Source organism: Microdochium trichocladiopsis (assembly GCF_020744255.1).
Source record: "Microdochium trichocladiopsis strain MPI-CAGE-CH-0230 chromosome Unknown B0I36scaffold_6, whole genome shotgun sequence".
NCBI classification, from domain to species: domain Eukaryota; kingdom Fungi; phylum Ascomycota; class Sordariomycetes; order Xylariales; family Microdochiaceae; genus Microdochium; species Microdochium trichocladiopsis.
In genome coordinates this window covers 799,417-821,566 of record NW_025763549.1, presented here as the reverse complement: position 1 = coordinate 821,566, position 22,150 = coordinate 799,417, and the positions used below count along the sequence as shown (strand labels likewise).

Below are 22,150 nucleotides of genomic sequence, written 5' to 3'. Positions count from 1 at the left end.
TCGTCAAAGTCTCACAAAGATCACGGAAGTTGAAACAGCATATATCGAGCCTGCGATGGGACGAATTGAAAAACTATCAGAGAGCCAGAGAAAACCACACGCCAAAGGAAGTCATGGATACTGAGCATCGAAATCACACTGAAGCAAGGCAAGAGCAGCAACATCGGCAGACTCTGACACATTCATTCATTGAGGAAGTCGCGTCCCGTCCTTTAGTTCGGAGAACCCGAAGACGCGATCTTTGCGTGGGAATAGGATCGTTTCATATGATGCAACATACGCCAAAAAACTTCTTTTGACCTACAAAAATGCAGCCTTCCCAAGAGACGCTTCGGCAAAACCATTGGCATCGAGGTTTTATTGGCATCGAGTGCCCCAGAGCCTCGTGTGGACTTTGATGCACTTGGACCTCCGGGAAGGAACCGAGCGTCAAGCACCCCTGCCCTGCAGCTTCCCAATCGGGAGCTGCTCGCGAATCGTCTCCTGCATCCGGCAGCGCTGCACCTGCGCCAACCATTCTGCATGCACATGGGGCCTAGTTAGTGGTTTGCGGTGACACGGCACTTTACCGGGCTCACATGGCCCTGCATGTGCCGGCGGCAATGCAACGCCGTGGCATATTCGGCGAAGCAGGCTGTAGATGATAATCACATGTCCGGTTTGCGACCCCGCGTTCGATATAATGAGAGATCACAGCTTCGCTCGTTGTGGCTGCAGGCTCCCCCATGCCAATGCAGTTGCATTAGGTATCTTTGATTAAGTCCTTTAATGGGCTATCTATTCTTCTACAGGCTCTCGCCATGCATCCAGGGTTTGAATCCATGTAACGGACGACGGGGAGCCGTCCCGGGAACCAGCGGCTCACAAGCGGCCGTCAACAAGGGCCTTCTGGATCCAGTCGCATCGCGGGTTCTTGAGGTCGTCAATAGCCGCGACGACACCCTTGTCTGAGAAGTGGAGGACGTTGCCCTCCTTGCCATATCGCTCAAATTTGGGAAGGCCAGACACAGTCGGGTCGCCCTTCCTGGCAAACCTGACGAGCGTGTCCTGCAGGTTGTACGCAATCTGAGGGTTGATGGGCACGCCGTCGACGACCGTGCTCGCGTCGCCATTGTAGAACTCGTATTTGACATCGCCGGCATGGTAGGCTGGAGGATAGGCAAAGATGTAGCTGTGCGTGTGGCCGTTATAAGCCGTGCTGATGTAGCGTGCCACGCAGGCAAAGTTGAGCTCAGTCGCAATGACGACAGCCCGGCCAAACTGGGTAGTCCAGGGGTATGTGCCATCCATCACGTCGGGATACACGTCGGTCAACAGCTCGTCAATCACTGCGGACGACGACGTGGCTAGGCTCTGCTCGGCATAAGTGCGGAGGTCGGCAGCCGTGGCAATGGTCGGAGGAACGAAAGGCGCAGCCTCGCTAGTAATGGGCATGTGGGCAATGAGGAGCTGCGAGGAAAGGTTAGCGGCCTGCCCCTATGATCGATTCCTGGCTTGCGCGGAAGACTCACATCAAGACCCTTGTTGAACTTGCCCTTGGCGAACAATACCTGCGGCAGCTCGGGCACATAGGTGCCATCCACAGACACACCAAAGTTGAAACCACCATAAATGGCGGCCTGGGTAACCTTCTGGTTGACCGACTTGAGCTGGTCGGTAGTCAGGCTCTTCAGGCCAGCGACGCTCGACACAGACTGCTGGCTCTCGGTAGTGGCCTGGGCAAGAGTCTTCTTGTACGTGGCGTCGGTGTCAATGTTGAACTGGAAGGCCGGCGACTGCGGGATGGCGGCCCTGAACGGCAGCTTGTCGCCACCGCCATATGCAGTGATGTGGTGAGTGATGCTGGAGCCGCCGGCACTCTCGCCCATGATTGTGACGCGGGCAGGGTCGCCACCAAACCGGCTAATGTACTTCTGCACCCAGTCCAGGGCGGCTCTCTGGTCGTACAGGCCCAAGTTCGGAGTGACGTCGCTGCCTGCTAGCCAGCCGAAAAGACCCAGACGGTAGTTGATGCTGACGAAGATGATGCCGCCTTTGTCATCGTCGAGGCCAGCGCGTGCAATAATGCCTGCCGGGTTGCCAACAGACGTCTTGGAGCCGAAAGTGAAGCCACCTCCGTGGATCCACACGAGGACGGAAGCTGAGAAGAACGTCAGCTGCCGGAACTCCCAACCCCTTTACAAGCAAAGTACCTACCTTTGGCACGGTCGCCCTTGGCAAAGATCTTCTGGGGGACATAGACATTGAGCAGCAAGCACTCCTCAGTCTGGCCGGCCTGGTTGTACAGCACCTGTGCCATCAGCTCCGAGGAGATCCCATTGCTACGAGCCTGAAGGTCAATGATCCACTGGGGATAGCTCTGGATGCATTGGAGATCGCCTCCGCCGCCCACGTTGAGAGTCGAGCTGGTCGCAGTGATGGGCTGCGGCTTGGCAAACCGAAGCTCGTTGACCGGCTGCTGTGCGTAAGGGATGTTGTCGAAGATGTAGTATCCACCAGTAACCTTTGTTTAAGAGCGCGTGTTAGTAAAATTGTCCATGCCAGGCCCGGGCTCTGTGAGCTGCGTACGTTTAGGTTGCCCTGGTGCACTTCGTAATCCAGGTTGACAGTGGCGACCGTATTATCCCGGCCGTTGATGGAGCGATGAGGTGCGGCCACGGCAAGGCGTGCCGCCGCCGCCGCAAGACCGACGATAGAAAGTGAGGCCTTCATTATTGGCGAGGTGAGCTGGTCTGGTCGACACGCAAGCAGCTTGGGGGAGAATCGAGAGTAGCTGCACGATCTGCTCAGCAAGACTCGGAAAGGAGAGATCTCCTGGAGGCAGGCATAGGGGACCTATGTATCTATGCAACTACCACCAGGAGTGGTTTATCATTGAGAATCACGACGGAGTATAAACATGAATGGGTCCATCGCACCCAATCGCGTCTTTGCACCCCTCCGCAACGGGGCCGAAGAGCTCTCGCCATCGTGGTGGCAGGGATCGTAGTCGCCGTCACTGAATCTGACATCGTCAAGGGGTGGCGAGTACCCATGCAAACCTGACTTCCCCGTGCCCATGAAGCGGCGGATAGTTCCATCGCGCAGATTGCCTTTGTGCGAGGATATGGAGCAACATGTCAAGATCGAGACGCGCACGACCTTCAGGGGAGTTGTTAGTCCACGGCCAGACCCACGCAGCTGCCGAAACAGGCACATATCCCCGTTCTCGAACGCTGTTTAGTGGCGATCCACCAGGTTGCTCTACCCTGGTACCCTGACGTCGTCCGAATGGTGCTGCATTGGCGGCATCGGCGGGTACGGTGAAGAAAGACTGGTGGAGACATGATGTGTGTCACCATTTGAGCAGGTGTCGGACGCAAATTGCAGGTCGTCCATGGTGGGCCATAAGGAATCAGGTCGCCGTTGAAGGCTCTTCCATTACCGCACTCCGACGAAAAAGCAAGAGCTGAAGTCGTGCCCTGAAAGCCTTGACAAAGACGGACATATGACTGATTCGGGATCCAGGCCTGCCAGGTTGTCGTTTGTGACGGTCGCCATGCGTGATGTAGGTAACCTGTGCGTGGTGTGGTGCCTGGCTCCCGTCCCTGTCCCTGTCGACGAGATCCTTGGTGGGGGTTAGGCCAGCCAGCCTCGGCTGGCCAGGGTGCGTGGGACCCCTGAGCAGCACTGGAATGACTCGAGTGGGAGCTTGTGAGCTAAGTACGGTTAGAGTCCACAGAAGCCACAAAGCCCTGCAAAACGGTTTTGTTTTTTCCGCGAACAACCGTCGGCTCTGGATTGTAGTACGAGACGATAGTGGGTTATGGCCATGTCGCACTGGTCGGCGCATGGCGATATCGCCAGTCGTTGTCTGTGATTACACGATCCTTGATCAGAATATCATAACTTTGTTGTGTATGCTGGGTCATCCGGGTATCGACTTCCCCAACAATGCAGGCGGCAAGTATGCGGGACGACAGGCACCCTACCCTTGCGATGCTACCATAGATCCGGACTTTTGGCCGGTGTGTGTGTTAAGGCTCTGGGCGCGTCAGCTATCGACTTGCAGAGCATACACTCTTAACAGGGCCTCAGGATGGCATCGTAAGAATGTGGATGACTCGGATAGGCGGGCTTGTACAGCGAAGCGACCCTGGGCTGTGGCGGCTGTCTGCTTGAAGACTTTGTTGCGCCGTGAGGAGCGGCTCTCTCAAACCGACTTCGACGAGTGGTGCTCCTGGCCAGTACTCAGACCAGGATACCATGAACCTTGGCAGTTGACCGACTTGCAACCCTAATTAGGTAGCCGTGGCCAGTTCGAGACTTCGATGATCTTTCCCCACCACGTGGAAGTGCCCCCCGTTGGACTCGCTCGCTGGCCATCTGGCTTGCTTGTCGGCCATGCTCCTCCTGGCCGCCGCCGTGTGGAACCTGTCTCGATCCCCCCACGGAACGCGGATAGCTCGGGAATTGCCACGGGCGAGCGTTGTGGAGTCTAGCGGACGAGGACGTCCACCAGGGCCGTGATATGTTGCGCAGCATTTTGTGGCTGCATGTCGAGAGTTTCTGCAGGGCCCGGTCCGGTGAAGGCGGCGCACAGAAGAATGTGGAGAGTGTGGAGGCGTGCAGGGGGTTCCCTGGTTGATGGCTGGCCATTGCGCGTTGGACATTTTTCTTCTTCGTGCGGGGCTTCTGCAGCAGTGCTATTACATTTCGAGATCTTGAGGCCTTTGACAAACGTTATTGATGCTCAAGTGCCTCGTTATCCGGACGTGTTAGAGCAGTCGCTGGAGGTGGCGTGCTGGACCTGGGGCGCTGTGCCATGTCGGGAAGGCGCACGTGGTCTTGGGGTCATTGTCCTTGCAATGCGGTCACATCGTTCGTCGAGACGCATGGCCAGCCCAAGCCTGGGAACCTGCTCGCAAGCAGCCCGACGCCTCCGCAATCTCCACCGTCACCAGCCTCAACCACACCGACCGACACGACCTAATTAGTCAAAGATGAAAGCTTGTTCTACACCAGCCATAGAAGCCTCTCTTATTGGCGTCTACTTGGGAACAATCACGAGCCAGACACTAGAACAGAAGGCCTGGTACGACATCAAGCCATGGTGGTTTCCAAGGGACCAACAACACAATGCCCGGCAACCGACGAGTCCGCACTCACACAAAATCACCGACCCCACCAGTCATAAGGCCAGCTCCCCGGCATCGGTCCGGCAAGTGTGGCGACCCTGCCCTTCCTGAACGCCTTTCGCCGCGCCTTGAACTTCCTCCTGTTGGCTCTCCTCGCCTGCCTTCGCCAGTTGTACTCCTGGCCCATGCCACACGGACCAGTCCACAGGCCAGCGAACGTGAGTAGGCCGCACAACATGACTGCTCGCCGCGAACTGAGGTGTAGGAGACTTTTTGCCTTTATGTGTCTGTGGGCGTGTGGATTTGCCGGGGTTCGTGTGGATTGTGACAATGTTTGAAGGCTTCTGAAGATTTGATGTCGGCCGATCTGCAGATCGGACGTGTCTAGTTACTAGCGATGCATGGACTGTTGCCATTGCAAGAAAGGTCAGTATGGTAGACCAGAGGAAGCCCAGTTGTTCTACAGACCTACTAAAATGGATGCATAATTCTGTCGATGCGCCTGCAGTGATAACATTAGAAGCAAGACACAGTTCACGAGTGGCGCGACTCGCAGCGGCGAAGTCGAGCACCGAAGTACAAAAAAGGACCCTTTCCTCGTGGTTCATAGACGCGCCTTCCCAAGTTGCCCAAGCTGCTCGGGCTCTTTGTGGGCACGCCCGGAGACCACGCTGTACAGTCATGGAGCTGGGTCACTCGAAACATGAAATATGTACAGGTAAGCCCTTCACATGCATGCGACAGCTGCAAATAGGCTGAGGGCATAACACCGACGGGACGATACGGAAGTACACAGGCACGTTTCAAATATCACAGGAGCACGCACTCTACGAAGACTGGGCTACGACCTTATCCACACCAATATGATAGCCATTTTGATTCATTGCTTCACTTTTGTCTTTGCTATGGCGAGCTGTCTAGAAGATAGATTACTTGGCTATATCCAGATCTTGCCCGGAATATGGAGTGGTGACGTGCTGGTATCTACAATGTCAGTGCTTCCCGCGCGTGCTGTGGGAGCTTCACGCCTTTACCATCAAGGGCGTGCCGAGGACGCTGTCCTCATGGCTTGACATCCTCTGTTGCCGGCACGCGCTCCTTGGTGGTCTCGACCTCGGTGCCGTCTGCGTTGAACAAGGTTTCTTGTGCTGCAATCACAGATGTCATGGTTAGCATGAAGGCTCATGATTTACACAGGATATGACCTGCTTTAGAAACCAGCAGCGCGGGCCACAGGTTTTCCCCCAACATGAAAGGCGACAAGAAGCTAAAGGGAAAAAGACTCACCACTCCAGAGCTGCGAGTACAGCCCATCTCGGTCAATAAGCTCCTTGTGCGTGCCCTGCTCCGCGACGCTGCCGTCCCGCAGCACAATGATCAGGTCGGCGTCGTAGATGGTGCGCAGGCGGTGGGCGACAAAGACGCTCGTCCGGCTCTTCTCGCGGAGGATGCTGTTGATGTTCTGCATGAGCGCCTGCTCGGTGTGCGTGTCGAGCGCGCTGGTCGCCTCGTCAAAGAAGAGCAGCGGCGGGTCCTTGAGGAGCAGGCGCGACACGGCTAGGCGCTGCTTCTCCCCTCCGCTGATCATCAGCCCGCGCTCGCCGACCTTGGTGCCGTAGCCGGCCGGCCAGCTCGAGATGATGTCGTGGATCCTGGCGCGCTGGGCGGCAGCGATGATGGCGGATTGGGGCGCGTCCATGTTGCCGTAGCGGATGTTGTGCTCGACTGTGTCGTTGAAGAGGGGAGTGTCCTGCGGGACTACGCCGATCGAGCGCCGCAGCGAGTCAAGTGATACTTGCCGGATGTCCTGGTCGTCAATGACGATGCGGCCCTCTTGCACGTCGTAGTACCGGAAGAGCAGTCTCAGGAGTGTGGATTTACCACAGCCGCTAGGGCCCACGATGGCGACCTTCTTTCCGGCCGGGATGGTGAGTGTCAGGTCTCTGAGGATGGGCCGATCAGCGTTGTAGCCGAAAGTGACGTTCTCAAATCTGATGCTGCCACCTTGAGGAAGCTGAAGAGCCTTGGCATTGGGCGGCTCGGCGATGGAGACATTGACCTTTTGCAGGTTGAATAGCGTCTCCATGTCGAGCAGGGACTGGCGCAGCTCGCGGTAGACCGAGCCCAGGAAATTGAGCGGCACAGACAGCTGGAAGACCAGCTGGTTGACCATGACGAGATCGCCGACGGTCATGGTGCCCTCGGCAACTCCGTTGGCGGCGAGGTACATCATGGCTGTGAGAGCGCTGGAGAAGATGACGTTCTGGCCACTGTTGAGGAACGCGAGGGATGTCTGAATCTTGATAGAGCTCTTCTCGTAGTCTTTAAGAGCCTTGTCGTAGCGTGCGACCTCGAACTTCTCGTTGTTGAAGTACTTGACAGTCTCGTAGTTGATCAGCGAATCGACAGCCAACGTAGAGGCCTTGTTGTCAGCCGCATTCGCCTGTCGGCGGAACTTTGTCCGCCATGCCGTCGTCCAGATTGTGAACGCCGTGTAGGCCCCCATTGTCAAGACCGTGATGGCCGCGAACTTGACGCCGTACTGCCATGTCAGAATACCACAAACCATGCTGATCTCCAAGGCCGTCGGCAGGACGTGGAAGACCATGCTCGTCAGCAAGAAGCTGATGCCCTTGGTACCACGGTCGATCGCCCTCGTCAGACCGCCAGTCTGCTTGCTCAGATGGAAGTTCAGATCAAGCCGTAGCAGGTGCTCAAACACATTCCCCGCGACCCTGCGAATCGCCTTTTGCGCAACCGACGCGAACACGGCGTTGCGCAGCTCCTGGAACACAGTAGCGCCCACACGAGCCGCGCCGTAGGCGAGGATCATGCTGCCTGCGATGACTGTGGCGTTGCCCCCCGTAGCGCCAATGTCAATGTTCATCGCGTCCACGATGCTCTTGAAGTAGAAAGGGACCTGCACGTTGAGGAGCTTGGCGCCGATCAGCAACCCCACGGCGAGCGAGACGCGCATCTTGGTGTCGAGGCTGCCTTTACCCTTTGGCCAAAGGTACTTCGACATCTCCTTCATGATGGCCCAGTCTGCCTTGCGCTGCTCCTGCGTTGATTTATTGTCGACGGCGAGGGGATCTTTGGATTTGTCGGTCGTCGTTGTGTTCGGCTTTTTCGGGGCTTGAGAGCTGAACAGGGCTTTCGTCTGGTCATTCCGGTATAGCTCGGCTCGTAACGATGGTCGCAGTCCTCCAGATAGGTAAGGGGTAGACGCGAATATCCGTGGGTGATGATGGGATCGCGTGTATGTGTGGAAGGTCCCCCTGACGCGGGCCGGCGACCACGCGCTGCCGTTGCCGCCGGCGTGGGCGCGCGCAATCGATCTTGATATCATGACGATAATCTATCGGTGCTGGTCACGCTCATTTTGGGCAGAGAAGAGGTTCGCCGGGTTGTGTGGCTCACAGGACGCGACCGTGGCAGCTTGTCTGCGGGAAGGGAAGCTATGCGAAGCTCTGGACTGAAAATGGAGTGGTCGCAAGTGACGATGCGCCGAAGCTTGTAGCTCGCTTTTGGGCAAGCTAGCTGTCCTGCAGCTTGAGGACGCTCGCTAAAGTGTCGCTATGCTTGTAAGCAAGAGGTGGAGGAATGCGTGGAAGCTGACTGTCGTCGGGAGGAGGGATTTCGGCGAGCCACGGGCCTCGATTGCGGTCATCGGAGGGGCAATGATGTGATCGCAGAACCGGCCCTCAAGGTGGAGCCCGGCCCCGTAGCTCGGGCCCTGTCGAGAAAGGGACCCTGAGGACCGATAGACTTCAGCCACAAACTCGAGTACCAAACATTTCGGCAGGAATGCATGGGTGCGCTGTAAGTTTGTCGCCTAGAGGTCCTTGATCTAGCGCAGCGTCCTTCAATGCGCAGGTGCTCACTCGTGGCCATCCCAGATGTCTCCTCAAGTCTGGCGAATTGTGTATATAAAGTACAGATCCATAATGATCAGTGTAATAATGACAAGTTTGAAAATACACAGTGTCCATCGTAAATCATGACTTGAACGCCTGAAAACGTGCCAGCCCTGCACGCGCGTGCTGCGTCTGGGCGCAATGTCAAGTGATAGTGTACAACAGCATTTGTCAAGTAGGAATTCGGCCGAGGCCGCCCAACGGCAGATGCAGGTGAGTTCGAAAATCACGCGCCAGAGTATACAGCTGTGACGTGACGGCCGCACTCGACCCGCTGCTCGACGCTGACCTTGCGCCCCTTCCCGTCCTCCCCTAGCCTAACAGTCCTCCGAGGTGTGATCTGGAATCTGTGCTCCTCGCCCTTGCGTCCTTTCTCGGCATCGCCCGCACCGCCGTCAAGGGGCTGGATGTAGACGGGCGTCGCCACATTGTTGCGCCTGCCGGTTCCGAGCTGATAGTGCTCGTTCCCGCCCCACCACACAATATCGGCACCCCAGTTCGTGTCGTTCATAGACTTTTTATCCGAGGAGTCGAGGTACGTGACGTTGTTCATGACCGCAGCAGCGTGTGTGCTACCAGCACTCAGGCGAGCCAGGCGGATCGGGATGACAGAATTTGTGTTCTCGTCCCATTCCCGCAGTCCAGACAGCGTCTTGATCTTGGTCGGACCAAGAGAGACATGCGTCCATCGGCCGTTGCCGAGTCCTCCAAAGATGCCAGATCCGCAGGCCCAAGTGTCGGCTGTGACCTCACCAATGTTGGCAACATCACCAGGCTCCTCGTTCTGCCCGAGCATCCGGGTTGCATCAATCGTGAAATATGAATTGTTGCCACCAGCGGCAATTGATGTCACGACGGGCTTCTGCTTTGTTCCAGCATACAGCTTGCTGAATGGCAGGGGAATCGGTCCATCGACGTAAGGGATCTCGTTCTCAGTCTCAAATCCCAGCTGTCCGGAGGTGTTATCGCCCCAGACAAAGACCTTCCCGTCCTTCGACAGGGCAAGTGAGTGATTGTCTCCAGCTGCAATCTGTGATACTTTGAAGCCCTTAAGCATATCAATCTCATGAGGCTGATCGAAGGCGCCGGCAGGCCTGGATGCCCAGTTCAGGCCTGGGATACCGAGCTGGCCCTTGGCGGGAAAGTCGGTCGTGCTTGATGCAAACGAGAACACGCGACCAGCCGAGGTCAACAGCAAGCCGTGGTCAAGGCCGCTCTTGATGTCTGTCACTGTTTCACCACGGCCGAGATTCTTTGGTTGTATCGTGCGGTAGCTGATCGGACTCGAGCTTGTCCACAACGACCACGATGACTGCTGAGGCTTGCTACCAGTGGCCTGGTCGCTGTTGGTCACGGGAATGCTATAGACACTGCCGTTCTTGCCCAGAGCAATGAGCCGATCGCGAGAAATGCCAATCTTCACAAGGTCTTTGCCTTTCAGCGTGGTCACCGGCTGCGGGTCTGTATTGGAGAATCCCAAGCCCCATTGGACGAGATCGCCTTTCTCAGTGACGGCAGCACCAAAGTCGCGATCGAGCTTGATATCACGCAGAAGCTGATCGTCGAAATAGGTGAGGCGGCGAGGGGTCTTGATAACTGTCTCCTTTGAGTCTGGCGCCGCCACTCTGCCTGTATTAGATCCCCACAGGTAGACGCCGGGATGCTCCCAGCTCTGCTTGACCTGTAGGTGCTGGCTGCTGATGATGTCGCGGTTGTCCTCCTTGGATCGGGCTACAGGTCTCTTTTTCTCATATGTGACGACAGCCTCTTGAGGCTTCACGGGCTCCTTCGTGAGCTCGGGGTACAACGCCACCGCACTACCAGCGACCACCGTGAGAATAAATCCAGCGAGGACTTTGGCGACGGGCAAACGTTTTCGGGGCGCTGGCTGTGGCTCGGGAGGGGCTTGTCTCCTGCTCGAAATGAGGCGTCGAGAGCAAGGGTTCATTGCCCGGGGCGTGGGAAGCAGTACTCGAGGTTGCTGCGACGCCTGCCGGAGGACGGCCCGGTAGCCTGACGTGAACGACATGTCGTTGAGCTATTCTCTCGAGATGGATAATGCAGACGGTGTCGAGAGCTTCGCAGTGCATAGCTCGTGCGCATTCGATGTGGATGGTGCCAGGCTTGAGCTGGATCGTTCTTGTCACGCCGCGGGGTGCGCAACAGAGTTTGGAGGCGAGGCGGCACCACGGTCCAGTGCCCGCAGGTGTGGTGAGGTCATGAATCACAGAAGGCGCTAACGGCGACGATTGTCGAGCTCGATTCTCGTGCGACCCTGAGCAGAGCCAACTTCCAAAAGCTGCGCTATCAAGCTCCCCACAATACCTTAAGCTTCTGCCACTCGGACCCCTGCAATGGGCAACCAGCGGCATGGCAATGATTTCCGGAGGACTGGCGAAAGTGCTGAATCTTGGGCACCAAAAGCTCCTATTGCGCATGTGGAAACAAAACTGCGCCAGGGCCGCTCGCCAGGGCTCTGTACGGGTTTGGCTGATGAATGCCATTGCATTGTGTCGGCTCAAATAACAGTAGTGGGGTGGTTGCTGAACGATTTTGGCTCTACAAACAAGCCTTCCAGACTGGATCTACATAGGGACAGCATGTTGCAGTAATATTGACCGTTTCTTAACGACCCTGCGAAACCATTTGAGTGAACACACACCATTTTGTTGTGCAATTTCCCCCCTCATCGTGTCAAGATCTCAACGTCAAACAAGAACTCACCCAGACGAATCGAAGGTGGCATTCCTGGATCTGTCCCCACTGTAACCCGCTGGGCCACCCCAGCAGACTGGGGGCACTTGTCACGCTCCCACATGCAGGTCGCTCGCGGGTCCCAGGCGACAGCGTGGGAGCCTCCAATCTGTCCATTCAAAGATGCTCTAGCTCCAGGCACAACGCAAACCCTCCGTCCCGGCCGCCCATTGACCACAAGGGACCCATGCAGTAACCGCTCTCGACCATGTACGAAGACTCTTGGTACGCCTTCGTGCCAGACCACGTCAACAAGCGCAGCATTGCGGCCCCTCAACCCAGCGGCCACCGCAGGAGGGAGTCTCTTCTGCAACAGCCAAACGTACGCGCCTGCAATCCGACACACGATGCTCAATGCCCTTTGAGCACGGCTAATCCACATCGCAGGGCACCAAGCAATTCGAAGCCGAACCGCTCCCCGAGCTATTCGAAGATGTCGAAACCAACAATGACCCCCCGGAGCCCACATTGACACGCCGGGCGAAATCGTACAGCGACTTCTATCACGTCGTTCGCGCCCAGCTCTCGCGCGACGCCACGGCTGCTAGGAAGAAGCGCAGGCGCCACAAGGACAGGATCGCGGAGGCGCTCGTGCTTGCCAAGCCCGAAGACTCTGTCGACAGGAGAGAGCCCTATCGCTTCCGCACCACTGGCGACGAACTGCTCGAAGCTAGTCAGCACGAATACCTCCTGTATGGACAGCAGCTGGAGGTCACGGAACGGCACTTGGGCTCGCTGATTGGGGCTGCCAATGGCGCTTTGGATCTGTTGACCTCCCTGGGCGATTCCTTCAGGGCAGTGGAGCTGCAGACAACCACTTTCCAGGCTCAATGTGACGACCTGGTCGCCGAAGAGAAGCGTCTCCAGGTATTGGCAGATGAGGTGGGCACTGATCTGCACTACTATGCGTATCTTGATGGTGTCACTAGGAGGCTTAATGCCCCCGGTGCTAGCCGTCTCGTTGACCATGAGAACTTTGGGGAGATTCTCACAAACCTGGACGCCTGCATAAACTTCATGGCTGTACACGTAAGAGCCTTTCCCCAGCCTGTCTTCCTCTGGCCATCACGACTGACCTTGTTTCACAGCCTACATATCGTGACGCGGAATCGTACCTTGCAAGATATCAAGCCTTGTTGACCAAGGCATTGCACCTGGTGGAAATTGGTTTGACTAATCACCTCAACCGGGTGTCCGCAGAGATCGGCAAGCAAATCACGTCGACAACATCCGATGCCGCACGGCATGCTCTGGCGTATGGCCGTTACCAGGACATGATACTGGAAGCCGACGGGTTGATTGCAAACGTGCAAAGAGTCATTGGCTACTGCTATGATTCTGCTGGTCACGCCAAGAATACTCGAAACTTCGACTCCTGCTCCGATACCGCCACCAATCTGTTTGCCGTGTATCTCGACATCAGGGATCGAGATGTGCGACCCATCACCCAGAAGGATGTTGATGTCTTCAAGAAGGAATCTGCCGATATGAACGCGGAGACGGCAAGCCGCAATTTCATCAAGCAGTGCTACGAGCGGTGCTTCAACGAGTCTGCTTTATTTGAGAAGCTCTTCGCCATCGACCCACAGTACAGCACCGACAGCAAATCCGCGTACGTCGCGGTCAAAGCTCAACAGAAACAGCTGGTCACCTCAGTCAACATTGCTCCAATTGCAGCTACATTGCAGCCTGTCCTGCAGGGGTCTGAGCTCCAGACTGTATGCAATCTTCTCGGCTGGGTCACAAACGAGTACCTTATTTTCGAGTCAGATGATGAAGAGACTCGCTTTGCCATAAACTGCCACAAGCTCACTGCCAGGCTTCTGTTTGAGCACTTGTGGCCATTGACAGACGTCTCTTTTGAGGCTGAAGTCACAAAGTCGATCACAAAGGCTGTCATTGCGCCGGAATCGCTCAAGATTGTTCCGTCGAACAATGACGCGTCTTCGTCGAATGCTCATCCTATCGCCAAACGCTCCCTGGAGCTACTGGCTATGTATGACCAGGCAATGCCAAAAGAGCGCAGTGTGAGTTCCACCCCTGTACGCCAGTGTCGTGCCCTGCGGAGGATTAACATGAACAATAGCAAAAATCGAGTCCTGTGGTGTACAAGATTGTCACAGAGACAATATCGGCGTTGCAGCGTGCCGAAGCCAAGCTCAAGACCAACAAAGCTGCCATCCCTGAGCCCGATCCAGACTTGTTCATGATCAAGAATCTTCTTATCCTCAAGAACGGGCTGCTCGCGCTCGAGATAGGCGACGTTCGCTCTCAGCCAGCAGCTATGCAGCATTTCGGCGAGATTTGGGAGACTCTCAGCCCGCAAAATTGGATGGGAATGGTCCGGGGCATCCTCGGGGGCTCCCTCTCTCTAGGGCTGTGGTCATCCGGCGCACAGGCGAACGGTGGAACCACAGGCAAAGTGTCACAAGCAAAGAGCGTGTCGGCCGTTGAGCAGGATGCTAGCGAGAGACTCGACGAGCTCCTCAGGCAGAGCATATACTCTTTCACCCAGCGATGGGGCACCCTGCTAACGTCGGCTGCAAGCAGCAAGACCGGAGGGTCAAATCTGGCTGCCATTGAGAAGGACCTTGATGAAAAGTTGAAGGCGGCGTTTGGTGGTCAGCCAGAGGTTCTTGGGAAGCTGAAGGAAGCTATCCATATCAACGCCCAAGCGCAGAAGGAAGCCAAGGATCAGAAGAAGTAGGGTCCAATTACGAAACAAATACTGCCGTAGTCTCCCACGCTCGATGAGCACACAAGGATGTTCATACTGTGCTTTGTGCATGACCACCTAAACAATGTAATGCTGTCCTTCCTCTGACCTTCACCGGTTCCCCTGAGCGAGTTCAGACAGAGCCATCATACCGGTCACCCACCAGAAGATTGGTTCAATTTCAACTGCTCAACAGGTCCCAATCAGCTTAGCGACCATGCTTGTTCCGGTCGAGATGGGGAGATGAGCTTGCGGACCCAGCAGCGACCATTGCTTTGTTCACCGTGCTTGCCGTCCGGTAATAACAAGGTCTCAGTCGCATCCGTGCACCTAAAAAAAAAAAACAACAACCTAAATTTGAAACTTAATAACACCCTATTCGGCTTCTGCTTTCAGGTCTCATACCCCCTTACAGTCGCAGCGGAAGTTCGGAACCCATCCGAGAGATCGGCTTGGAACAGAGAGGCTTGGCCATCATGTGGCCAGAGCTTCCCTTTGGACCCCATCAGGCCCAGTATGCCTACTCCGGAGAGAAACTTGAATCACTGACGGGCAGCTATCTCCAAGCAGAATACCTAACATGACTCGCGCGTCAAGTTGACCTCGATGGGCGTGCATTGTGGTCCACCCATCCCTTTTGTACGAATCTGCTCTTTCGTCGGAACTGATCAACGGCCGTACTTTTATAGGTAAGATGTCGTCTTTGAAAAAGCCTCGGGGCAGATGAAACATCCCGCGCTTGGTTATGCACTGGGAGTGCCGATGCGTCGCGCAATCCAGCCCGGCAGCATCCCCTGGAATTCAATCAAACCCCTTTTACCCCCCCGCGCCTCCAGATGCAGCATTGGTATGGGGCACAGCGGCAACCGGCCGTACGCTGGCATGTGCAACCATCCGATATACAGCCAATTTCCACAAAGTCTCATTTCCCAGGTGATCATACATATAAGAGGTGTTTGACCCCCACAGCAGTAAAGATCAAGCGCTGACGCGTTCCGCTGCGTTCAATGTTGGTTCCTTTGAACAATCGTCTAATCCGATAGTGCACCGCGAGTGTGTGGCAATGCAATGGTGCAGTCTATCTCCCGACGTCCTCGTTAAGCTACGCTTGAAAGCTAATCTTCTTAATTGACAACAGCCCAAGAAAGTCAAGGAGGTCTGGTTGTGGACGTGCGTGAGTGATACAAATTGCAGAGGTGGGCTGGGTTCTTCCGGTCATCTTCGGACGCTCTGTGCTCGTTATCTGGGACTGATCTTAGTCGTCGAGCTAGTGCTGCTGTAGGCGTTCTGACATGCCTATTCGCAAAGAGGCTTGCGAATATTGCGGAGAGATCAGATGCGAGTTCTGTGCTGCAGTAAAAAAAAAGGTGGTTGTCAAAAAATGACTAATAGCCTAACGTAATCCACGGGTAAGCGGGTCACACGGGTGAACGGGTCACCTTCCAGTAACTCGTACGACAATATATAAGACAATTTAACCACAACGCCTTAAATCAATTCATAACTATTCAGAATCCTCTTCTTCAGAGGCAGATACAACTTTCTGACACGTACGAGCATTATGACCGGGCTCGCCGCAGACGCCACATCGTCGCGCGCGCGTTTCGGGCCTCCTCGTACAACCACTATTCTGACTCGTTTCCGCTATTAACTGCTGCGTCGCATCGATTTGAGCCTTCAAATCCTTTGCCTGATCAATCGTGAGGGACCCTCCTTTCTGTAGCTGCTTTCTTTTCGTACGACGACGGCGGCTGAGGCGGTCATTTGCATCTCGAAGTTCGGCGAGCTCTTGGCGCATAAGGTCCTGCTCGTGTACCATCATTATAACTCCTTTTCTCAGCTGCCGTAGGCTCTCAACAATGGACGACGGTGAGCTATTCTGGTGTCGTACGATGCGATTTTCAATATACTTCGTCTGCGATTCGGTCTCAATTAGGTTGTTCGGCGTCTTTGAAACCCATGGGGGTGGTAGTCCAGCAGAGGAACCTGGTGGTGTCGGCGTATGAAACTTCATATCTAGCTGCGAAATCACATAATTCGGGTCGTACGGTACTAGGCCTGTCGCTCTGAAGCCTGCCTGGATGTTTGATTTGGTCATTGCAGCGTCGTACGCCTTATAAAAGGCTGGGAGGAAGTCCTCCTTTGAAACGTGGGTTACGTGCGCCCGCATTAGACCTTCGATTTCTTTACCGTACGCCCGTTTCAGAGGTCCAAAACACCCAACATCGAGAGGCTGGAGCTTATGCGACGAATGAGCAGGCATACAGAGCGTGACAATATTCTGTTCCTTGCAGTAGAGCTCGAAATCGACGGAATGGTGGCTCTCGTGGCCGTCGAGGATAAGGAGGCGGTGGGTACCCTTCGTACGACTCTTTGTATGGAAATCAAAGTGTTTTACCCATCCTAGGCCTCTCTCGTTCGTCGTCCAACCGTTTTCTGAAAGCGCGATTACCCAGTCGGCCGGTAGAGGGCTATTCGCGGTCCAGGAGTCGAGGTGGACCTTCCCGGCGAAGATAATGTATGGCGGGATTGAATAGCCGTACGACGCGATACCCTGGATTACTGTAACCCATTCCTGATTGCCTTGTTGTACGGCTCTTGGCCTCCCGCGTCGATCGGAGGTCGTAACGACAGTTTCGGCGGAGATCTTGCCCATCGCGAAGCCCGTTTCGTCGAAGTTATAGATATCGTCATCGTGGATCCCGTATTTCGCGATTATGTTTCGTACGAGCTCAAACCACGCGCGATACGCGTCCGGATCCTCGCAAAGGACCCTCTGGTAATCGATTATTCGATTAAAACGCGTACGGAGCTCAGGTCGTCGTCGTACGAAGGTTGAGGCCCAGTTCGTTCCAACGCGTGGCGCGTCGCGTACGCGGAGGAGTCGATCCGCCATTTCTCGAACACCACTTAACCGCGGTGGAAACGAACGCGAATCTAGGTCGAGTACGTATCGTACGATACTCTCCTCTTCGTATGAGGTTAATTTCTGGCAGGGTGGTCGGGTGTCGTGTTTCGCAGCTCGGCCGTGGTATCGTTGCTGGAGTGTCGTACGAGATACATTATAGATCTGCGCAGCCTTTCGTACGCTTAATTTTGGGTCGGATTGGAGCGCATTTAACGCTAGAACCAAATCACTTTCAATTGATTGTCGTCCCATGATTGGAGGTGGAGAAAAAGGAGAAGGAAGTGAACCTCAATTAAATTGCAGTAAAGTGACCCGTTCACCCGTGTGACCCGCTCACCCGTGGATTACGTTATGTAAGTGCAAATATCACAATTATGAAGTCCCATGAAGCATTTCGAGTCTTGCGCCGTGCTAATATGTTCAACAACAGCTCGCAAATTCGGAAATCGACAAAGACTGAACTCAGTGTCGGTTTACTGGCCAGATTCGAAGAAACTTTAGAGGGGCAGCTTCGAAGCGTCAATCCTCATCAAGTGTTCTTTGCTCGCTAGCACTACATTGTCTGTATTGCTTTTATCCAGGGAGGGCAGTTCCCATTGGCCACTATTTCCTTACGTAGACATGCCTTTCTATAGACTTGTAATCTTCATGCATTGCGGTCATAAAGAAGGGGCCAGGAGGGGCCCGGGGAGGGGGGGCGTTTTTGATTCTTAGACTGTTAACAACAGGCTCACTGCTAAACCATTAATTCTCAACATGGATTGAGCGGCAGCATTACTCTTCTTTGGTTACAAAAATGCCTAAGTAATAATTTAAACAAGCAATTCTTACAGCACTTGCAGGGCAAGATGACATCTCGGGCCTCCAAGCGCATGCTCCATGAGCCTGGAACCCTGCGGCCACCGGCCCGCGAATGACAGGAGCCATAGAAGCCAATTTGGCGGTAATGACGGATAGCGACTTGCTCTGTTGTACAGTACTGATGCTATGGCGTTATTCTACTGGGCTATATCTATCCTGTGAGAAATTGTTTATTCTCTCTGAGGCCCAAAGACGTTCAAGTCACTGGCACCTGCTCCAAATCACAGTCCTGGTTCCACGTTCCATTACGACTTACTCCACGCCTCAACAGCTGCACTTGGATGGCAGAGGCCAGGTTGAGGGAAGTGCTTTTGAGGCTGGTCCAGTTGTGGACCGAGATATAAACGGCAAGTAGTAGCATCACAACCCCAAACATCATACCTGCAAAAATTCTCGGGCTGGGCTCGGTCCCGTAGAAATTAGGTATGCTCAGGAGAGCACTAACCACGTTGAGAGGCAACAACATCTACATATCGTTAGAGAACACATGGTATATAAGAGCCAAAGAATACTGACCAAGGTCGTGACTGCAATGCTGACCATGACAGCTCCCATGACGTGCTGGGAGCTTTGCAATTGATGGCTTTCCTGCAAATGACAATGACTTTTCTTGGACACTATCAGCTTCGGAGCTTGCGAAAGAACGAACTCTGAGGGACACTTACCTCCCGAGAAACTTCGTCCTCAAGTCTTTTGAGGTGATCTCTCACTAGTTCCAGATCTTTCAAACATTTACCGAGAGATCGTGTTGCTTCGTATATCTTGTTCATTGTGGCTCGTCGGGCGTTATCACGCTTGCTCACTGCTCTCGGCAGTGGAGTCGAGGTGTCAAGAATACCGTCCATGGTGCCAATCAGTTGCTCATAAATCGATGCGTTTTCCGAGAGTCGCTTGATGTGGTCAGGCAGCAACTTGAGGGATTTAGATATCGAGACCTGAAGTTCCTGAAGAGCCTGCGACTTTTGAGCCTGTGATTTAGGAGAGTCGTTGATCCCAAGAAATCCAGCTGTCTTGGGGCTGGTGTTAGTTCTGATCGATCACTAGTTTAATAGTCGAGCCTGACGTACCATTTCTTCCTTACTGTTGTTCAAGTGGTCAATGTATCCCTTCCATTCTTCTTTGATTCTGGGAAGCCACCATCTGATCGGACTGAGAAAAGAATTCCGCGCGTCCGAATTCGTTTTGCTTCGTTGCTGGTTGCCCATCGTGAAAGGATCTGGGTCAGAAGAAACGGTTCTTCGTCTGGAGTACTCGGAGACCTGTTCAGACTTCTCAGATCCATCTTCTTCGAAGTATGTGTCTACCATCATGTAGGACGAGAACTCTCCACTCCCATAGCCCACGAGTAGGACAGACACGGTAGCTTCATATAGAATCTTGAACGTGCCATTGGTCACTTTCTTGGCATCTGGCTCGAGGAACGCCATGTCATGATGTTTCCTCAGTGGTCGGCCAAGTATTGTCCTCTTATCTTTGTGAGCCAACTTGTGGTTTCGGAATGCAACATAAGGGAGTTGAATCTCGAGAGAGAAACCTTTGGGGCCTTCCGACTATCGACATGTCAGCATCTAAACAATCGCAGATGGATCATATCGACGTGGAATTTGGGCGACTCACAAAAAGGTCCGCACTCACAAAGGTTTCCGGGGACTCCTGCAGGCATCGATCCAGAAATGCTGGCAGTACGCCGCTCTCTTGCCTTGACGCTGTCGATGCTAAGCATTTTACGACACTCGGTGTCAAGTGACTGATGTATCTGTTGTCTTTGAGGTCAAATTGGGCAGTCATCAATTATTTGACGGGGATCAGACCTACGTCCGACGAATCGTTGTATAATGGCTTGGCTCGACGTGGCGCTGCAGTTCATCCTGAGGAGACCTCTAGTGCTGTCAGCGAACGGCACCCAGTGCAGTTTCTGGTGAAGTACCAACCTGCGCATGCATGTATTTGGCGAATTCGCTTGCACTCCAATCCGGCCCAAACCATTTGTGACCAGAGCGTTCTCCGTGTCGCTCAACTCGAAACTCCTCCACCATCGCAAGCTTGACTTCTTCATTTTCCTTGCTAGTGTCGACGCCCACAGTATGATTCCTACAAAAGTCCTGAATGATACTGCTCTGGTTCGGAAAAGGACTTGGGTCGTTCAGAGGGGAGCAGAAAGTGACAAGAAAGTCGTCGTCACTGGACTCTGCTGGGTCTTCCGTCAGTTCTTCGTCGTCGCTCCAGTCGTCATTTTCAGAATCCTCCGCCTCCTTAGCGAACAAAGCGCAGTCGGCAGTATTTGATGTGATTCGGTCTATGCATTCAGTGGGAACCTTCTCAAAATCAGGGTCCCACTGGCGTTTAGCCAGGGTCCTGGTAGTGTCAAGCATTTGTATGATTGCCGCGGACACTGACAAAACTGATGGGTATTGTTACTGAGGATCTGTCCATTGTGACTACAAGAGACTGTGTACTTCTACAGTCATATTGGTGAGCAGGCTACAATGGTTATTATTTAGATCTAGGGGAGAAAGAGACGACGCAGTTGGACCACGAGGGTGGTTGCCTTTCCATGCACGATAGTTTGCCTTGAGGTGTTGTTCTGCGATGACTGGTCTCGTGATTGGAATGCCAAACCGGTCAGGCTCGTGCATCGGAAGGGACGATACACCCAGACTGGCCACCGACGTCCTTTACGTCAGATACGGCGCCTCTATTGCATGATGGCCGTTGTGGTGTGCTTTGGAAGGCTACAAGGGGGGGGGGTGGACAGGCATGCCACTGTAATTAGCTGGGTTAGGGTCGTCCTTGGGCATCGTTCGCCTTGGCTTTGGCTCAACCCAACTCAAATCCTCTGTGCAACAGCATGCACGTTTGTGCCTGCTCAGAGTTTATGCAGCTACACGCCTCACTTCCAAGGTAAGGTAAGAATGGTGGTAGCATGGAAATGCTCGCTGTTGTAAAGCCACGGGCTCTCCTAGCCATTTGGCAACTGCTTCAGGTGCGGGATTGTTCTACCAGCCTTCTCCGAGTGCATGTCATTGTCTCGATCGAATTTACTGTCAAGCACCCAAAGCCAAAGAGATGAGGTAGACAGCCACGTGCAGCTTGAGCCCGACCTCAAACACCTGCATGGATGGGCCGCTTCCTTTCCTGCCCCTGGGAGTGCCTTGATCAAGTGATCATACTCTCAGCCACATCCGGTGTTTTGGTTGCCTGTTAAAACTCCCCTGATTTGGTCGAATCAGAGTCGCACGGAATCTACAAGGTGACGTGAATCGATCCGTCCTTGAACCTATGATGTAGAATGCAGTATCCGCTCACGCTGCAGAATCAGCTGGCGTCTCATAACACTCCAACCCCGCACGGCAACGTGGACTGCGACGACTGGCTCATAATAAAAGAGCTTCGTCGAATCTCCCTGCCTCCCGCGCTGCCATTATTTTGCGGTCGAGAAGCATTGCGCCTTTTCTAAAACCGCACGTACTCCGGGCGTCATGTTTAGAAGTTGTGCCTTCTTCGGTGTGAGCAAGTGAACCAACTTAGGCACCTCATCATCATGTCTGAGATCTCACAAGCTAATCTCGAGAGCTTCATCGCCTCACTGCGGATCGACGGCCCGATCCCCGTCTTCCCGACCGCTGATATTGTACTCGATGAGCGCCGGCGTTAATGTGGGACAATCAGGCACCAGATGCTTCACGGCTCTGAGGAGAATTGCAAAACTTTGGATTTGAAGTCGAGGATGGTGGTTGCACCGGGTCTTTGGGTTAATTATGCCACACTATGCGACTGCCGTTGCAAACAAGCCCTGCTTGTGTCTGTGTCGATCTGTGTTCCTTGTGAGGCTTAGTGTACTTCCAGCAGAGTCTAACATCCCTGTTTGAAAAAAAGA

General features: G+C 54.3%; 7 protein-coding genes across 7 annotated transcripts; 1 reads left to right on the top strand and 6 right to left on the bottom strand.

Annotated features, from left to right (window-relative positions):
* Positions 1 to 861: 861 nt before the first annotated feature.
* On the bottom strand, positions 862 to 2,712 carry B0I36DRAFT_363637 (Alpha/Beta hydrolase protein; the record flags this gene model as incomplete). The annotated part of the gene is made up of 4 exons (XM_046158835.1): positions 862 to 1,449; positions 1,512 to 2,140; positions 2,197 to 2,503; positions 2,569 to 2,712. 4 exons carry the CDS (start codon positions 2,710 to 2,712, stop codon positions 862 to 864), a joined length of 1,668 nt encoding a protein of 555 aa, XP_046011330.1.
* A 2,233-nt stretch (positions 2,713 to 4,945) lies between these two features.
* B0I36DRAFT_324934 (uncharacterized protein) lies at positions 4,946 to 5,968 on the bottom strand. The gene has a single exon (XM_046154177.1). The coding sequence runs from the start codon at positions 5,798 to 5,800 to the stop codon at positions 5,171 to 5,173; it is 630 nt and encodes a 209-aa protein (XP_046011329.1). The 5' UTR covers positions 5,801 to 5,968; the 3' UTR covers positions 4,946 to 5,170.
* On the bottom strand, positions 5,969 to 8,787 carry B0I36DRAFT_324931 (iron-sulfur cluster transporter ATM1). The gene is made up of 2 exons (XM_046154176.1): positions 6,405 to 8,787; positions 5,969 to 6,265 (listed from the first exon to the last, which is right to left on the bottom strand). The coding sequence occupies exons 1-2, from the start codon at positions 8,464 to 8,466 to the stop codon at positions 6,180 to 6,182; spliced, it is 2,148 nt and encodes a 715-aa protein (XP_046011328.1). The 5' UTR covers positions 8,467 to 8,787; the 3' UTR covers positions 5,969 to 6,179.
* Positions 8,788 to 9,260: 473 nt separating this feature from the next.
* Positions 9,261 to 10,982, bottom strand: B0I36DRAFT_245130 (regulator of chromosome condensation 1/beta-lactamase-inhibitor protein II; the record flags this gene model as incomplete). The annotated part of the gene is made up of 1 exon (XM_046150128.1): positions 9,261 to 10,982. The coding sequence occupies one exon, from the start codon at positions 10,980 to 10,982 to the stop codon at positions 9,261 to 9,263; it is 1,722 nt and encodes a 573-aa protein (XP_046011327.1).
* Positions 10,983 to 11,747: 765 nt separating this feature from the next.
* B0I36DRAFT_324927 (Sec34-like family-domain-containing protein) lies at positions 11,748 to 14,845 on the top strand. The gene is made up of 4 exons (XM_046154175.1): positions 11,748 to 12,110; positions 12,176 to 12,817; positions 12,877 to 13,815; positions 13,875 to 14,845. Exons 1-4 carry the CDS (start codon positions 11,997 to 11,999, stop codon positions 14,493 to 14,495), a joined length of 2,316 nt encoding a protein of 771 aa, XP_046011326.1. The 5' UTR covers positions 11,748 to 11,996; the 3' UTR covers positions 14,496 to 14,845.
* A 3,550-nt stretch (positions 14,846 to 18,395) lies between these two features.
* On the bottom strand, positions 18,396 to 18,819 carry B0I36DRAFT_324899 (uncharacterized protein; the record flags this gene model as incomplete). Its single annotated transcript, XM_046154174.1, has 2 exons — positions 18,396 to 18,739; positions 18,790 to 18,819. 2 exons carry the CDS (start codon positions 18,814 to 18,816, stop codon positions 18,470 to 18,472), a joined length of 297 nt encoding a protein of 98 aa, XP_046011325.1. The 3' UTR covers positions 18,396 to 18,469.
* Positions 18,820 to 20,162: 1,343 nt separating this feature from the next.
* Positions 20,163 to 20,677, bottom strand: B0I36DRAFT_410708 (uncharacterized protein; the record flags this gene model as incomplete). Its single annotated transcript, XM_046161921.1, has 1 exon — positions 20,163 to 20,677. Exon 1 carries the CDS (start codon positions 20,643 to 20,645, stop codon positions 20,163 to 20,165), a length of 483 nt encoding a protein of 160 aa, XP_046011324.1. The 5' UTR covers positions 20,646 to 20,677.
* Positions 20,678 to 22,150: the final 1,473 nt, after the last annotated feature.

Excerpts from the sequence above, each read along its gene's own strand:
- B0I36DRAFT_324927 (XM_046154175.1), top strand. The coding sequence starts at position 11,997 with ATGTACGAAGACTCTTGGTACGCCTTCGTGCCAGACCACGTCAACAAG. Across the intron at positions 12,111-12,175 it reads CTCTTCTGCAACAGCCAAAC|GGCACCAAGCAATTCGAAGC; the intron begins GTACGCGCCTGC and ends TCCACATCGCAG. Across the intron at positions 12,818-12,876 it reads TAAACTTCATGGCTGTACAC|CCTACATATCGTGACGCGGA; the intron begins GTAAGAGCCTTT and ends CTTGTTTCACAG.
- B0I36DRAFT_324934 (XM_046154177.1), bottom strand. The coding sequence starts at position 5,800 with ATGACTGTACAGCGTGGTCTCCGGGCGTGCCCACAAAGAGCCCGAGCA.
- B0I36DRAFT_324931 (XM_046154176.1), bottom strand. The coding sequence starts at position 8,466 with ATGATATCAAGATCGATTGCGCGCGCCCACGCCGGCGGCAACGGCAGC. Across the intron at positions 6,266-6,404 it reads GTACTCGCAGCTCTGGAGTG|CACAAGAAACCTTGTTCAAC; the intron begins GTGAGTCTTTTT and ends CTGTGATTGCAG.